At 36.7% G+C, this 13,245-nt stretch overlaps 5 protein-coding genes across 5 annotated transcripts; 4 read left to right on the forward strand and 1 right to left on the reverse strand. All coding sequences in view use genetic code 12, as the record gives it.

The window, feature by feature from the left end:
* Positions 1-93: 93 nt before the first annotated feature.
* On the forward strand, positions 94-4,002 carry PVL30_001180 (uncharacterized protein; the record flags this gene model as incomplete). The annotated part of the gene is made up of 1 exon (XM_001528641.1): positions 94-4,002. The coding sequence occupies one exon, from the start codon at positions 94-96 to the stop codon at positions 4,000-4,002; it is 3,909 nt and encodes a 1,302-aa protein (XP_001528691.2).
* A 273-nt stretch (positions 4,003-4,275) lies between these two features.
* PVL30_001181 (uncharacterized protein) lies at positions 4,276-4,620 on the reverse strand (the record flags this gene model as incomplete). The annotated part of the gene is made up of 1 exon (XM_001528642.1): positions 4,276-4,620. One exon carries the CDS (start codon positions 4,618-4,620, stop codon positions 4,276-4,278), a length of 345 nt encoding a protein of 114 aa, XP_001528692.2.
* A 410-nt stretch (positions 4,621-5,030) lies between these two features.
* PVL30_001182 (uncharacterized protein) lies at positions 5,031-7,316 on the forward strand (the record flags this gene model as incomplete). Its single annotated transcript, XM_001528643.1, has 1 exon — positions 5,031-7,316. One exon carries the CDS (start codon positions 5,031-5,033, stop codon positions 7,314-7,316), a length of 2,286 nt encoding a protein of 761 aa, XP_001528693.2.
* Positions 7,317-8,091: 775 nt separating this feature from the next.
* Positions 8,092-10,740, forward strand: PVL30_001183 (uncharacterized protein; the record flags this gene model as incomplete). Its single annotated transcript, XM_001528644.1, has 1 exon — positions 8,092-10,740. The coding sequence occupies one exon, from the start codon at positions 8,092-8,094 to the stop codon at positions 10,738-10,740; it is 2,649 nt and encodes an 882-aa protein (XP_001528694.2).
* A 434-nt stretch (positions 10,741-11,174) lies between these two features.
* On the forward strand, positions 11,175-12,221 carry PVL30_001184 (uncharacterized protein; the record flags this gene model as incomplete). The annotated part of the gene is made up of 1 exon (XM_001528645.1): positions 11,175-12,221. One exon carries the CDS (start codon positions 11,175-11,177, stop codon positions 12,219-12,221), a length of 1,047 nt encoding a protein of 348 aa, XP_001528695.2.
* Between the last annotated feature and the right edge of the window lie 1,024 nt (positions 12,222-13,245).

Consider the following 13,245-nt stretch of genomic DNA (forward strand, 5'->3'; position numbering starts at 1 on the left):
TTCTGGGTTCAAACTTGTTCCTTTGTTTTTCTTTGTTTTTTTTTTTCAACAAAAGAATACATATTTTGTTTCAATTGAAACAACATCTTCAAAATGAGGGAAGATTTGTTTTATACAAGGGATCAAGGGAGGCGACATTTGAGCCTGCATCAGGGCCTGGCTCAACAGGGGTATCTGCAAGAGCGCCAATCAAGAAAAGGAACAGCAGAAGCTGGACCTTTGATATCTAGTGATATACTCGACCTCGCATCTCAACGACTATTTATTGTTTCGGCATTCATTCTTATACAAAGTTGGAAATTATACGATCTACTATTACTCAAATCAGACTTTGCCCTTTCATCTAATAGCAATAAGGGACTTGATGGTATATCAACAATATCGACCGCTGGGTTCTTGTTCAAATACATTATCATTGATGGCTTATTTGTATGGAGTTTACCGATTTTGAACATTCCGTATTTGAGGTTTTCTTTGTCAAAGACAATTTTGTTCACAATTATTTTGAATGCATCAACTGTATTCTTGGTAAGTTCTTGGGCTGTTCCACTTTTATCAAACGTTTTTTTACCTGTTTGGAAGTTTGTACTACAAAAGAAGGAGCTAAACATAGTGGGTGAGTCGATCAATGTGGCTAAAGCCATTGACATGGATTCACATTTCAAAGGACAGTTAACAATTCATTACCTTCCTGACTCATCTGCCAAGATGAACCCATTCAATATTGATCAGGTTTGTTTAGGTTCCGAGAACAACTTTATGATCAAAATGCCTATTGAATTCAACTCAACTTCGGGGATTGGTGTCATACAGATCCAACAGATTACCCCAGATAATGAAGTACGTTTGCATAATTACACTGGCAGAGCACTCAAAAAGATCTTAAAGCGGGATGTCTCTAGTTTAGAGAGTCCCTCAAAGTTGCATCGAAATTTAAAGCCAATGTCGAAACATGTTTCAAAGTCCAATACGATCTTTTATGCCGAGTATCCTATTATATCACCGGGATCCTATCGAATCAAAAGCGTTTTGGATACAAAGGGGAATAGTATACGAACATACAAATCTGAATTTGTTGTAGCCGAGTGCCCACTGGCACGATTCTACTATCCTCCGCACTTTGACCAAAATAAGAAATTCACTTGCTTTACATCCTTAACAACAGACTCATTCAGCTTTCCATGGATTGAGACTTTGGGCCTGACACATGTATTTGTCTCAGTTGACGTAAGCTTGAATAAACAGGAGTTTAAAAAATTAAACATTAGCGTTGGACAAGATGTTGTTTCCAGTCCGAAAAACTCAAAAACTGATATAAGCTATTTAAAGCCGCAGAGATTATTAAGAAACTCTTTGGAGGAAAACATTATGAAGCAGCTTAATCAAACTTTGTTGGGAACAAACTCTTTATTGGAATTCAAATTGGTTTCTGTTCAAGACACAATTGGAAATTTGCACCGATATCAACCACTTTCCAAAGACTCTGATGTCTTTTATGAAATCAGTTTGCGAAAATCACCAGAAGTGGGCCTATTTGACTCAAATCCCGAGCTAGAATTGGCGATCAACTCTTCAAAGAAGTTGTCTCTCTCTTACACCGACATTTTTTATAAAAATGATTTTCCCCTCGATGTTGTTGTTGGATTCAATAATGAAACTGAGATAACTAAATCATTCAAGTCAGCATCTGACTTGCATCAAGGTATTTCGATTTCAAAGCCGGGATCTTATCAATTACTAAAAGTGAACGATGCCAAATGTCCATGTGCCATATCTCCCAAAAATTCCGTCCAAGCAAAATTAGCACAACTTCCCGAGATAAATATTGCAGCCTCACCTATAAGTGACCGATGTCTAGGTGTCACGGGTTATAAATTTGATTTCGAATTTAGTGGGAAACCACCATTTAGGCTTCATTATCATATATATACCAATGAAACTGGTGGTGTTTTGAAACCAATAAGGTCTGCTACAGGTAAAGCCACGAGAGAAATTATTTCAAATTCTAAGTCACACTCGTTTGAATTCCAGCCCCCATCTGAGGGTAACTATGCCATAGTTTTCAACAGTATAATGGATAGTTATTACCATCGACATCCTATCGCGATTGATGAGAAAAAGTACACATACCACACGTACTTTAGACAAGTTTCAGAAATAGGAATGCAAGTTAGATCGCGGACAGTCAAAACATGCTACGGTGTGCCTGCTACGTTACCATTGACATTTAAAGGTAATGGACCATTTAGCTTTGTTTACGATTTTGTTAACCCAGATACAGGAAAGCCAATAACTAAAAGTACCTCAGTTACAAATGTGACCTCTTATTCAATTACAACACCTCCATCTTTGTATGGTAAAGCTGCAGATGTTGTGTTGAGGAGTGCAAAAGATCGGTTTGGATGTGATGCAAGAATGACCTCGCAGAGTATTCGAATTATTAGCAGACCAGAAATTCCTGAGGTTGAGTTTGGTGCAGCGAAAGAGCATTTTGAAATTGTTGAAGGTAGTTTCATAGAGGTGCCATTGAATATCAAGTCGTCAGTTGGTTTGCGTGGATCAGACTTGATCAATCTCAAATTTGTACCAAAGGATGGAGACGAAATCGAGGACTCTCGAATAATAAGGGCTGAAATAAGAAGCGGTTCTTCTGTGAAATTGACCAAAGCAGGTAGTTATTGGCTTGATTCATTTGTTAATGATGGTTGTCAGGGACTTGTCTCACACAGTGAACGCAAAATTACATTGTCGTATTTTGATCGCCCAGAAATGAAACTTTCAGTTGATAAAGATTTGCTCGATATTCAAGACACAACCACAATATCTTTGAAACCCGTTTGTAATGGATGTCCTCTTGAGGCGGAATTGCAAATGTACGGAAAACCACCATTTTTGGTTGACTATGAGCTAAAGTTACCTTCTGGAAGAATTGAGTCGAGAAAAATTCGTATTGATGGCACTAGAATGAAAGTGAAGTTGCCAACTAAGGAGGATGGCGTATATGAACACCGTTTTGTCCGTATCTATGATGCACACTATTCAGAACATACTGGTATCCATATCAGACCCGCTGTCCCCAAGATATCGTACAAGATTAATCCTTTGCCCAACGTCAAGTTTGTTCCTGATAGGCACTTTTCTCAAATCTGTGAGAACAAATTGAAAAATATTGACGAAGTTTTGGAAGTGCCTGTTCTACTCTCAGGAGAATATCCATTTGTCATTGATGCAACGATAACAAATGAAGAAACGAGGAAGCAAAAATCTATCCAATTCCGCAATGTCAATAAACCTACCTTGGATGTGCAACTATCTAATTTTGAGTCTCTTGGGGATTACTCAATAGTTTTGAACAAAATAATTGATGGAAATGGTTGCATCAACACCGAGCAAAGATCAAACCGCAAATACATTTTGTCAATAACTGAGCCTCCTGATGTTGTTTCTTCATTTCCCGAACAGAAACATTACTGTGTTGGTGATCATGTGTCGTATAATGTTAACGGTGTATATCCTGTCACTGTTTCGTACCAATACAATGATGTCAACAAAGAAGCCAAAGTCCACCAACGCTTTATAAGATTAGCTTCGAAACCTGGAATTTTACACATCAAGAGGTTGGTTGATTCGGGCGAGAATAGTTGTGTAGTTGACTTGAGCGCGAATCATGAAAAATTTGCGTCGTTGCTGCTCCAAGTGCATGATCTTCCTAGTGTTGAGGTCAACAAGGGTGATTATATAGTTGAGGATTTGCATGAAGGTGATCAAACTGAATTGATTTTCACTTTCCAAGGCGAGCCACCATTTCTGGTTACATATATAAGAACCATTGATGTCAAAAAGGGTGGTAAAAAATTGAGGAAGCTTTTGGAAAAGGAAACAGTGCTGAATATCGAGGATTTCGAACATGTTGTATTGGCTAGCCTCGAGGGTACTTATGAGGCCATTGAAGTGCGTGACAAGTATTGCCGAGCAGTTAAAAATATACATTACATAGAGTAGGTTGGTGCATGAACCTGTCAAATTGCAATTTAGTTTAGAATTATACAAGTATAAACCAATAAAATATAAAATATAAAATAAAAGTAAATTTTTGTAAATAAAAAAAATGGAAAAGAAAGAAACAAATAAGAAGTTTAAAAACGAATATCAAGTTAGAACTGAAAGTGTACTTGGTGTATTTTTTTCAAAAACTTCTTTTGTGATGATCTGAAACGGTTAAAGTGTAATTATAAAACATATTCAAATACTCATAGTACGATAGTAGTGGTGAAGCTATGCCCATCTCGAGGTTGTAAACTTTATGTATTCTGTCAGTATTGCCTCTGCAACATCGATATCTTTCTCCGTGATGCTATTTCCTGCATCGTGCGTAGTCAACTCAAGATCTACTTTGTTGTAAGTCGTTGTAATAGTTGGGTGGTGCCTGTTTAAATGGGCTATACTAGCTACTTTGTTCAAGAATTCCCATGTGCTCTTAAAATTACGAAATTGATAGTGACTGCGGAGTACTTGTGAAGGTGGTGTTTGTAAAGATTGCATTGTCCATCTTGGAGCGGCTAACCCATTGATACGTTTGAGCCCCAGAGCAACCTCGGCAGGAGAGAGACCTTTCACCATGTTCTGTTAATAATTATGGAATAGTGCAAGCTGAGAAATTGTTATAACTCACCTCTTTGTCGCGGTTCACCTTTTTCCCAAATCCCATTGAACATCGAGCCGAAAGCGAAAAGAGGATTAGCGAGATTTTAGTAAAGCATAAAAAGCAGAAAGAGAAAGAGAAAGAGAAAAACGTAAAAGAAAATATTGCACAAAATCTGGGGTCCGCTTTTTTTTTTATTTAGATCTCGATCTTTAAATAAAGTAAACGGAAACTTTGCTTGAACCAAAGGAATTGACTACTAAAAACAAAATAGAAAAGCACACACACACACACACACACACACTACCGAAAAAGTGCTGCCTTTCCCTTTCAAAATATAGCCGCTTTTAAAAGTCTGTCTTTCCATGTATGACGACAAACTCGAAGTATGGTTTCTGCGATATATATCCTACATTATGAATCCGAAGAGGGCTACAATATCAACAACAATGCCATAAGCAATAGTGATAGTTATAAACATTATGATAACAATGATAAACTTGGAGATGTATCGTTCTTCCAATGTTTAACGAGTCGGCGATATCGAGGAAACTGTATGCCAGATGATATATCTATACTAAATGCTTTTTATCACCAACTCACATCTCTCGAGGAACAAGAACACTACCCGGTACTTTACATCAAGAACTTTTCATACATTTATATACGATGTGAGAATGGTATCATTCTATTGGCAATAGCAAATGCAAATGAGAATGTGATGCAGGTCATTATGTTTTTGAAAAGTTTTCAGTTGATATTGATACACTACTTGTGCAAGGGAAAAGGTGACAGCAAATTATTGACTAGGGAGAAAATTTTGGATAATATAATTATCATATCCGAGTTGTTGGATGAATGCTTGGACTTTGGAATCTTGCAAATTACAGATTATAAATTACTTGAGGAGTATATCAAGGCAGAGCCCAATGTACCTAAGATTTCTTCTCATAAAGAGAATAGTTACGAGTCATCTTCTAGTTCTTCTTCTTCTGAGTATGACTCAGACGATGAAGAAGGATTGCAAAAGCTAAATAATAGCAACACAACTATGTACAAACATGGAAACAAGAATAAGCTCAAAAATAAGACAAAGACTAATAGTAAGAACAAGAACAAGAATAAGAATAAGAATAAGAGCAAGAATAGCAAGCATAAAAAAGATATCAAGTCCACTCATAATCAAGCGGTGCATAAAGATGTTTTGTCTGATAAAGCCGATATTGTCAATAGTTCTATTTTGCGAACTTACTCTCTGGCCATTAATTGGAGACCTAAGGGGATATTCTACGCAAAAAACGAGATATTTGTTGATATTATAGAAGATTGTGAATTCGTGTATGATTTGGCTACCCAATCTATAAAGCGAAATGAAATCTATGGCACCTGTGTTGTTAAGTCGTATTTGTCTGGTATACCCATATGTCGACTTGGTTTTAATGAAGATTACATGACATCAATCCGCAATGAGGACAAGGAGGCGGTAATTGAAAAATTTTCTCGCACAGACTCGCCGTTGCCCGAAAATCAACTATCGGATGAAGCAGGCTCAACAATAGATGAGACAGAAGAAGAAATTTTGTCTGATACTGAGGCTAATAACCCATTTGTGCCTCACGATGGTGTCAACAGCCCACTAAAAGAGTATAACACCGATGAGAAGGCAAATCCAATTACAAATAGAAATACAAATCCAAATCCAAGTACAAATCCAAATACTCATGTTAGTACTGGTGCCGATACAAATACAATCTCGAGTTCACAGGGAAATGGAAAGAAGCCCAAGCACGTGTTTCCAATACGTAATATACAGTTCCATCAGTGTATTGAGCTTGCCAAGATCTACAGAGACAATATAATGACGTTTATTCCGCCGGATGACAAGTTTATTTTAATGACATTCAATGTTGAGCAGCAGAAAAATAGAAAAAAACAACCATTGATTATGATCAATCCAATGTTCAAAGTTGTAAAGCAAGATGGTGTTCTTCAAATCATGTGCACACTATCAACAAACTTTCCTAGAAGACGGCATTGTAGAAGTTTGTTGGTTAAGATCCCAATCAATCCCTTTTTATTTGAGTTGAATTTGAATAAAACGGATTTGAAATACAAAACTGATTACGGAGAGGTAACTTTAAAAGTTGACACTATGGATATAATATGGAAAATTGATACCATAGATGGGAAACAAACAGCGCGGATGATGTGTGAACTAGCATTGCTCAATGTTGATAATATAACAAGCATGAAAATAAGTGACTTTGTTAACCGACGCGTTAGCAAGATAGATCTACTAAATGGCGGGAACAGTTTTGAAGAGCTCAATCCAGAAGATGAAGCGATGCATGAACTCGATGATTTCTACGGTGTTAATGGCCATTTGTCAACCTCGGCAAGAAAGCATTTATTAGAAAAGATCAAAAAGGATTTTGTTAGTGATGACATTCAGATGACATTCAAAATTCCCATGTACACATACTCTGGTCTAAAGCTCACATACTTGTCTGTTGAAGAAGAGCAGATGAAGTACCCTTGTTTTCCTTGGATTCGATATTTGACCAAGAGCGTCGACTCGTTTGGGCAACAAAAACTACCCGATTCTGACCGCTTCAATGGGCAAAACTGTAGTTACCGGTTCAAGCTTGGTCTCAATTCCTTTGCAGTTACTTGATTATCTCCTTCCAATACAAAAGTAAAAGATATCTTAGAATGAGCGTGGGAAAAAAAAGGAAACATAGGTACAGAGTTGGTCCAAGAAAACGATGAACGACAAGTTGAGTAAAAAAAAGACACAAAAATAAAAAGAAAATTAAAATTATAAACAAAAACAAAAATAAAAACAAAAACAAAAACAAAAAGTGAAACAAAGTCATAAACGTAGTGATTCCAAGATATAAAATCAATTAGAAATAAATATCAAAGATTAATAGAGCTAGAATAGATTCAAAAATAGAGTACAATTTTTATGGCTGTCAATTGGCTTAGAATAGCTTCGGGTTTTTCATCACCTCCCATTCTCTAATCTTTGCACAGTTTGCCAATAATTCCCAAATATTGCATATCTCGGAAACTTTTTCCTCTTTGGGAAGTTGCGCGTTGCTTCTTTTAAAGTTTTTTCTTTTCGGTTTTTTTTTTTTGATAATGCTCGTTAACTTAAAGATTCAATATCTTTGTACAATTGCAACACAAAACAGAAAGCTGCTGTTATAATCTTTTAAACATACACTACTACTACATTATGAAGTTCAACGTATAGATAAGGGTTTTTATTTTTCAACAAACAGTTTTCCAAGAAATTCTGTCGCGAAGGACAATCATGCCATGTCGAGCAGTAGTTATGGCCTGATTCTTTCCTTTTGAGTTTGAAATTGGTGGTTAATACCTCTACAGGTCTGCAAGTATTAGGCAAAACTGCAATAGATTCAGAACATATATAGAGCTACATCATGTCCCCATCAACTTCGTCAGCATCGACTTCATCAGCAGCATCATTAACAACCACAACACTACCATCATTGTCAGATTGGTCAACATCGGAAGGCTCGACCAATACGGTCAAACGTAAAAGTTTGAAGAATTCGAAAAAATCGCGAAATGGTTGTACTACTTGTAAAGTCAAAAGGGTCAAATGTGACGAGACCAAACCCTCGTGCTTAAATTGTTTAAAAAGAAATATTGACTGTGGCGGATATGCCACGAAGTTCAAGTGGAAACTGTGTAATGAAGTTAAAAGCTCGGTAGTCAATGAAGATTCTTTACAGCTGCATTTCGAATTGGCAAAGGATTCAATTACAACAAATCATCGTCAAAACGTTGGTCAAAACGTTGGTCAAGACCATCATTTGGTGTCTGTCGGCAAGGAACACCCAAATTACCGGACAAAAATTGATGAAAATACCTGTAGCGAGAGTGAAAACTCTTTGCGCCTAGAATCTAGTGGAGTTGGTGGTAATGAATGTCATCCTCAAGCATCATTTAGACGAGATTCAAAGGATTTGGAGTTCTTAGCCGATACTGCGCTTGGTGAGCATGAAAAAACAAAAAACCCCACACATTCGCCAAATTTACTGTCTGCAATTAGTGGTACAGGTATTGTTGGAAAAGAGGAAAGAGCAGCAAGCATTGGAAGATTTGACAGTATGGGGAATTTAGAAAGATTTGAGGGAATTCAGGCTGTTCAGAGTATTGGGAGTATAGGAAGTATTACTAGTCTGGAGTACCTTACACCCGTTGCTCACGATCAGAATCAACCACTTTTGGAGCGATGGTCGCCATCTTTGAGTGCCATTTTAAATGCCTCTAATCAGGATGAAATAATAAATCATCTAGAGTTTGATTTTATGAGAGATAAAGGAAATGAAACAAACTCAGTTGGTTTCTTAATTGGCTCACCAAAATTCAATTTGAATGAGTCGTTAGTAAACTCGGCAGAAAAAGAGCAGATTTTATTCTTGTACTCAAATCATACGTCGGGTATTATGTCCATAAAGAATGGGCCATTTGAAAACCCGTGGCGAAATGTAATCTTACCTTTTGCTCGAAAATATGACTGTTTATACAACTCCATAGCGGCAATGACATTATTTCATCTTTCGGGAAGTAAAGATGTTGGTGCTGGAACACCTCAGGAATTACAGCATCGCGCACAAAATTTCATGAAAAAGTGCATATTGGAATTAGCCAAAGGTTTATCAAAAACTGAGCACACATCTTCCTCTGGATGCCAACTTCCAGCTGATATTGCTCTTGCTACTTGTTTAAATTTGGCGGTATCAGAAGGATGGGACACTCATACAACCAGCGGCATAGCGCACTTGAAGGGCGCCAAAACGATGATAAACAAGATTATGCAAATCTTGAAATTGTTAGCAAACACTGGTTCTTGTCGCAATCGAAGATCCGTTGTTGAGCAAAATGTGAAAATTATTGAATTGGATGACAACGATGGTAAAGAAGATCAGAGCGTGGGCTCATTAGTGTTTGTTAGTCCTAATGAGTATGAACGAGTTATGAATGAAAATACTTTAAAAGTTCTGTTTATACCAAAAAGTATTCAATTTCTTTTCAATGTTTGGATTTATTTTGAGGTTTTGGCTCAGATGACTACTGTCAATAACCACGACGATAAAGGTATTGATTTGGTTGCCACAATTACCGCAATGCTGCAAGTAAAGAATAAAACACGACAAGGGTCTTTCACTAGTGAAGCTTCTGACGATTCAGCTTCGCTTGAAGATGGATCTTCGCAAAGTTCACCAGATTTTTTTTTCCCACATTTTGAGAACTCGGAATTTGATTCGGAAATGGTTGATCCACTTTTAGGATGTGGGCAGGGCTTATTTTCAATAATAGGAAAGGTGGCAAACTTGGTGTCAAAGATACGAAAGCAGAAACAGAAGGAAAAGGAGCAAGGTCATTTGAAGAGAAGAAACTCACTCAGTACAATTACGCAAGCAACCGAGTTGCGCCATTTGCTTTTGAAATGGACATCTTCAATCACCAATCAACATCTTGCAACAGGCGGCAATGGAGATGAGGGTGAGGATGGAGATACAATGAATTCCAGAACATGGGATATTGCTTCTTGTATCGCTACAGCAGAAGCGTACCGTTACTCAACGCTCATTTTCTTACACCAAGCAGTTCCTGAGTTGCCATCTTTGTCTTCTCATGATATGGCTGAGAAAATACTTGTCTTGCTTGCTTCTATTCCAGCGTCGTCAAATTTGAGAATTGTTCATATTTTACCGCTCTTAATAGCCTCGTGTGAGGCTCATGCTGGGGAAGAAAGAGATTGGTGTGCAACAAGATGGAAGGAAATGTCGAGAACATTGTGTATCGGGAATGTCGATAGGGCATTTGAAGTGGTGAAAGAAGTTTGGTTGAGGAAGGATGCATTGTTGAAAAAGGAGTCAATCGCGAAACTGCATAATCTCGGTGTTGGCTCGCCATTGAATTTTATGCAATTGTCAGACTTTGGTGGTGACTGTAAAATCGAGGTGGGGTACAACAAGTATAACGATGCTGGTATTGAATCTAGTACACATTGGACAAATGTAATGAAAGATTGGGGCTGGGAAGTATTCTTAGGATGAATAAACATATAGAATTAACAAACTCTTTGAGACTTGTATTATCAGCTCTTGTTGCTAAATGAGATAGCTCGCTCCTCTTTCTCTCTATGTATGTGTGTGTGTGTGTGCGAACTCTCCTGATTCATATTTTTCTTTTACGTAGTAGTTGTTGCAAAAGTAGGATACGATCGGCGAGATTCATTTACCATTTTAATCCAATATTATCAATTTATCAATTCATCAATTTGTCAATTCATCAATTTGTCAATTCATCAATTCATCAATTTATCAATTATTTAAGTTTCTTTATTCTTTTTTTTGCTTCAAAATCGTTCTTGATTATTTTCTTTCTGTGTTGGTTCTTTCTGTTTTTTTTTGCCTCTAGTATTTCCCTTTAACAGTTATATATCATACATTTTCAGTTGCTTACCGAATCTTTTAATGTTTATCGCAAGATGTCTTTGAATATAAATACTTCAGTGACCAGAGTTGGATCCAAAACTTTATTTCACAAAAGATTCATGACTAACAAATCCCACTTAATTTCCCAGCCATTTAATACAGAAAATACTAGAATTATTAGAGAATCCAACAAGAAGTTCCCGCCGCCAAAATTTATATCATTTGACCTTTTTGGAACATTGTACAAGCCTAAGAAATCGGTTCCAGAGCAATACTATGAGATTTCGCACGATGAGTTTGGTATCAACAAGTCGATTGAGCTGATCAAAGCTGACTTCCCCAAGGTTTACAAGCAGATGCAGCATGAGTTTCCAAACTATGGTAAAGGAAGACCGCAATTTGAACACTGTGATCTGTGGTGGCAAGAGTTGGTCATCAGATTGTACAACCTAGATAGACACGATGATGAGGCTAGGGCTTTGTGTCATCGATTGATTCACCATTTCACAAGCAAAGAAGCCTATGATCTTTACCCAGACGTTGTGCCAACACTTGAAGGGTTGAAAAGACATGGTGTTAAAGTATTTGTTGCAAGTAATTCTGATTTGAGAGCATTAACAATTTTGGAAAGTTTAGGCATCAAGCAATTTTTCCAATGTATGGAGAACTTTCACTGCAGTAATATATTTCTTTCCTACGACTATGATATTGGCAAGCCAGAGAAGACTTTTTTTGACAAGGTTGCTTTACAAGCTTACAGATCGAAAGTTGACCCCAGGTATAGAGGTAGGACCCCGCCAGTGGATTATTTATCTGGATGCTGGCATGTTGGAGACGACCATGGTCAAGATTTTATTGCAGCTATCAGGGCTGGCTGGAATGGTGTGCTTTTGGATAGAGATGGCACAAATGAGTTGAGTGAGGGTATGCGCAGGCGCAATAAGCCAGAACACGATTCATGTTATATGAGTGTGCAACAACAACAACAACTGCATCACACCAACGGAGAAGATGAGCTAGATGGTCCGTTGATCTTGGCTAATAACAGAATAGTCATTTCCAGTCTTGATCAACTCCTTCTCTTGTTTGACTGGGAGTAAGAAATTACGAAGGGTAGTTAATAAATTGTATAACATTTGCTTGGTTTTTCTTGGTCTTATTCCATAAATTATAAACATTCTCTCTCCTATTATAACTTTTAATTATTTTTTTTTTTTTTTTTGATCTTAGTTTCATATGATGTAATGGTCGGTAAAAGAGGCGCAGGAGTGAAAGAAAAAATAAATAAAGGGAAAAAGAATTTAAACTAAAGGCATTTTTATTTAGCGTGAGGTTAACCAAGCATTGGCAAAAAATAAATTAATAAAAAATTAAAAAAATAAAGTAAGTGGAAATAAAAGAAGAAGAAGAATATGTTGATGACGATGATGATGATGTTGTTGAAAATTTAACCAAAAAAAAAAAAAAGCTACAAGGCTCCAAGAAGCTTAGCTAGTTACAACCAAAGCTACCTTAAAAATCTTACTTTTATTTCTCTCTATGTTTACTCTGTTCAATATATTTTAATAATATACTCGTGTATCTACTTTTGTTTATGTTTGAATTGAACTTTCTCCTTACAAGTGGGGTGAGTCGCACTTGCATATTTATTGATCTTGATATTTGGTGTTTGATATTTTTAGAACTCACAAATACACGCACACAAAAACTAAAACTAAAGCCAAAGGAAAAAAGAAAAAAGAAGGAAAAGAAAAAAAAAAAAAGAAAAGCAGAATCGTGTACAAATACAGATCCTAGATTCATAAACTAATTTCCCTATAGGTATATAATAAAATCAAACTGGTCAAAATCTACTTCTTTTCTACCTTGAACGTACCATCAAATAGGGTACAGTGTCAAGACATCATCGTTAGACAAGCTACCTGCCTATCAAAAGTTATAAAATTAGTATTTTTAGAAAAAAAAAAAATAAATAAAACAAAATCGTAATCGAAATCGAAATCGACAACGAAATCCAAAACGAAATCCAAAACGAAATCCAAAACGAAATCCAAAACGAAATCCAAAACGACAACGAAAACCAAGAGAATTTAACATTTTGTGAATCGTGTTGATCATTGTACA

The sequence above is a fragment of the Lodderomyces elongisporus genome, chromosome 1 (assembly GCF_030384665.1).
Source record: "Lodderomyces elongisporus chromosome 1, complete sequence".
Classification (NCBI taxonomy): domain Eukaryota; kingdom Fungi; phylum Ascomycota; class Pichiomycetes; order Serinales; family Debaryomycetaceae; genus Lodderomyces; species Lodderomyces elongisporus.